The sequence below is a fragment of the Carex rostrata genome, chromosome 33, assembly GCF_964058835.1.
Source record: "Carex rostrata chromosome 33, lpCarRost1.2, whole genome shotgun sequence".
NCBI classification, from domain to species: Eukaryota; Viridiplantae; Streptophyta; class Magnoliopsida; order Poales; family Cyperaceae; genus Carex; species Carex rostrata.
This window is the reverse complement of record NC_135950.1, coordinates 4,104,119-4,107,890: the sequence shown is the minus strand read 5'-3', so window position 1 is coordinate 4,107,890 and position 3,772 is coordinate 4,104,119. Positions and strand designations below refer to the sequence as shown.

Sequence of the window (3,772 nt, the reverse complement as noted above, 5' to 3'; positions counted from 1 at the left end):
AAAAAAAAAAAGAAGAAAAACTATAACAAAAAACTGAGATGAATGAAAATCCTCCTAGTATTCTTGTCATTCAATACCCTGAGACGTCTTGAACTTGTGATTCTTTGACTGCAGCTTGAGCTTCAACTGGTGTCTTAGCAAGTTCAGTAACTTGTGATAATTTTACTGTAGCTTGAGCTTCAACCAGTGTCACCGCAAGTTCAATAACTTGTGATTTATTTAGTGCAGCTCGTGATTCTTTTAGTCCCTCGATAATTTTCTTATTTCCAGGATAAATCTTTATTGCTGCCGCATAGTCCTTCACAGATTTGGCCCACTTTTCAAGCTATTTCCCCCGAAAAAGAAAATCACATTTTCATTATTCAGTGTTTGACACACAGAGTATCGGTTGTCATCCAACAATTATAGATATAGGAATTATGAATTGTGTTTTGGGTCTGTGCATGTATCTGCAATTTATTCAGTGTTTGACACAAGACAGACATGTAACATTTGGTATTATACCATTTGTTCCAACTACAAATATTTAGAAAATGACAAGCATTTTGTACACATTTTGAAGAAATATATTCATTTCTATCACTAAGCATGCTAGTATTTGCATATTATAATTAATGTGCTGATATTATTTTTTCAAATTTAACCAATTATTCTTAAATTATGTGAATTTTATGAGTAAATCACAGACCTTTTTCTCTTGTTATCTCTAATTATTATTAGTAAATCACAGAATGATATCAATAAGTCACCTTGGCATATGAGTCAGCACGTCGGACGAGAGCCTTGTCGTTATCAGGCCGAATTTGAAGGACCTGATTGCAAATATCAATGCAATTTTCCCACGTCTGCAATTGCCAGTGACAAGCCGCCAGATTGTTTAGCAAGGATACATTAGACTTGGCATATTTCAACCCAACCTTGTATTCCTCACGTGCTTTCAAGTAATCTCCCAATCTGTAATACTTGTTTCCCTTAAGGCGGGCCGTGCATATCAGTTGCACATGTGTCTGTATGGCAGAGATTTCATCATTCAATTGGTCTATCTTGTGGGCCATGTCTGCTGCTGCAACCGCATTCTCAAACCTGTACAAGAGGTTTTATAATAAGCTAAAGGGTTATAAACAACATACTATAATCCCAACAAATAAGAAAAAATAATATAGTTTGCCTTAATTACCTTCCTAGTGCCAACTCAATTTGTGCATTCACGGCACATACGTATGCCTCAGGCGTCATGCCGAAAAATATATTCAAACTTGGTAGTTTTGACTCAAGCGCAATGGCTCTCTTGATTGTTTCCTCGGCTTGCTCAAGTTTATCCAGCCTAAGAAGCATCTCAGCCCTAAATGCCAGTATCTGAAATTAAACAGATTTTGAGACTTATAATAGAAATAAAGTCAGAGAATGATGAATTGAATCTAAAAAATATTCCTTTGGTAATTTCCATTGAGTTAATTACCGGTTGAGAAGAGTCGGCTCCTTCTGCTATCATGGCATCGACTTCTCTGAGAGCGGCAATCCAGTTGTCATTTTTTCTTGCAAATCCACCCCCCCTCAGGTGATCCTTCACTTTTGCTATTTTTGCATTTAGGTCCTTTTTGCACTCCGGACTCGCCTTAGTCATGTGAAAATGTGCATCATTAATAAATCCAAGCCTGTATTTGAAATTTGCAAATAATGATGGCAACAAATTAACTAAAATACTCATAAAGAAGAATTAGGAGAACCTTGAGTGCATACAAAAAATGTGGAATTGGGTTGGAAGAGAACAATAAAATAAATGATCCAGAGACAAATCACAAGAAAAACAAAATATTGCACACGGGAAAATTGTCAATTTCACTTTATTTCATCAATTTGAGAAAGTATCAAAATTTAAAGATTAGAAATCATTGTATCAGATTAAATAAAGCCAGATGAGAAAATTACAAATGGTGACAAATATTTATTCCCAAACACCATTCAATATAGAGTTCCTACAAATTGAATTTGCAAACCTTGCAAAATATGATAGTAACTACATAAAGATCAAACTTTTACAGAACAGAACCACTAAAAAGTTTCCAGTAATTCAATTCGCCCAAAGTGTAAATCCTATAAAGCTAAATCATTGCAATAAAGATCAATTCTGTGCACCAACAATATCAAGAATCATAAAGTTTAAATCTTTGTTTATTAAACATACTTAAATTTCTCACTTTATTTAAAAGATCAACTATTTATTTTACACGGCATCCAGAAACAGAGAGAAATGGAATGGTACCAAGAAATACAACAAACGATCGAGTATATATATATATATATTGTTCTACTTGCCTTAGATGGAACAGAGACAGTCTATCATGAAGTCTACCATTGGCTGGATCAAGCATGTATGCTTCTTGAAAATCATTAAAAGCCTCTTCAAACCGGCCCAGACAAACTAAAGTTTCAGCCCGAACGATCTTCAAATATACATTTCTGGGTTTCATGTGTACCACCTTGTCATATTCCTGCAACGCCTCTTTATACTGGCCTTTGTTGAATGCATCATCCCCAGCCTGTACCGTCTCTTTGAAGACCATATTTGTTGTGTTTATGACACTCCCATACCCATAATTTGATCGCCCGGATCCGAGAACCTTTCTTTTTGGAGGGGATTTGAACCCGGTATCCCTTCTCGGGTCTACACCACGCGGGCGGATATTGCCCCATATGATTTTGTCACTAAAAGGACGTTTGCTTGATGGAGCGGGTCTGGTTGGAGACCCGATAGGAGAAACTTGGGGGCTAGGTGAACCAGGTGGGGACCCAATAAGAGAAATTTCACTGTCAGGTGAAGCAGGGACCCAGTCATCTAAAGCTAGCGCTTTGGATGAGGATTCAGATCTAGCAAAACTCCGTCGATTGGGTGTTAACACTGTTGAAGAAGTACTTCCAAGAATTGGGAATTCGTCATCGGATAAAGAACTACTTCCACAACTGTTGAAGAAGTTCATCCATGAATTCTTGTCTGGCAAGAGGGAGTTGCGGTTCACAACTTCATCATCAGGATTAGAAGAAGAGCATTTGTTAACAATTTCATCATCAAGGGAGATCTCACTCCATTTTGCTTTGGAGGGCCTGTTGACCTCAAAAACTATATCGTCAGGCCTTGGGTGGTCCCACTCCATATCTAGAAAGAATTATTGGTACGGGTTAAAAATACTGGTGCGTTGGTCATACACAAGTCACAAGAAAAACAAAATATTGCACACGAGAAAAATGTCAATTTCACTTTATTTCATCAATTTGAGAAAGTGTCAAAATTTAAAGATGAGAAATTATTGTATTAGAATAAATAAACCCAGAAGAGAAAATTATAGATGGTTACAGATATAAACACCATTCAGTATAGCTTTCCTACTAATTGAATTTGCAATCCTTCTTGTTTGTTTATTTTTCAATCTTATTGTACTTGCTTTCATATTTCATAACAACATTTTGGTTATAAGATACATTAATTTGAAACAGTTTTTGGCCCTTTGTTTTTATATATATATATATATAACCAACATAAGTAAATCAGCTCACTTGTATTGAGTTTTCTTTCTAAAGAAATATTTTCCTCTATGAAAGTTTGCACAGAAAACTGCAAGCATTGTCAGATTCTCGAGCCTGGTACAACAAATTCTTTACTGAAAAAAACTAAAAACTTCCACAAAATTTGAAATTTTCTTTATTTGTGAATAAGTAGGAAATAAAACAATTACACATATTTGATACAATAATAATAAAAGATATATATTATCTT

The 3,772-nt window shown here is 35.3% G+C and overlaps 1 protein-coding gene across 1 annotated transcript; it reads right to left on the bottom strand.

The window, feature by feature from the left end:
- On the bottom strand, window positions 1-3,152 carry LOC144548700 (TPR repeat-containing thioredoxin TTL2-like). Its single transcript, XM_078297431.1, has 5 exons — window positions 2,317-3,152; window positions 1,460-1,655; window positions 1,178-1,356; window positions 750-1,083; window positions 1-325 (listed from the first exon to the last, which is right to left on the bottom strand). The coding sequence occupies exons 1-5, from the start codon at window positions 3,150-3,152 to the stop codon at window positions 71-73; spliced, it is 1,800 nt and encodes a 599-aa protein (XP_078153557.1). The 3' UTR covers window positions 1-70.
- Window positions 3,153-3,772: the final 620 nt, after the last annotated feature.

Coding starts and splice junctions, on each gene's coding strand:
- LOC144548700 (XM_078297431.1), bottom strand. CDS start 3,152: ATGGAGTGGGACCACCCAAGGCCTGACGATATAGTTTTTGAGGTCAAC. Junction 1,357..1,459: donor GAGCCGACTCTTCTCAACCG/GTAATTAACTCA, acceptor GTTTAATTTCAG/ATACTGGCATTTAGGGCTGA. Junction 1,084..1,177: donor ATTGAGTTGGCACTAGGAAG/GTAATTAAGGCA, acceptor CCTCTTGTACAG/GTTTGAGAATGCGGTTGCAG.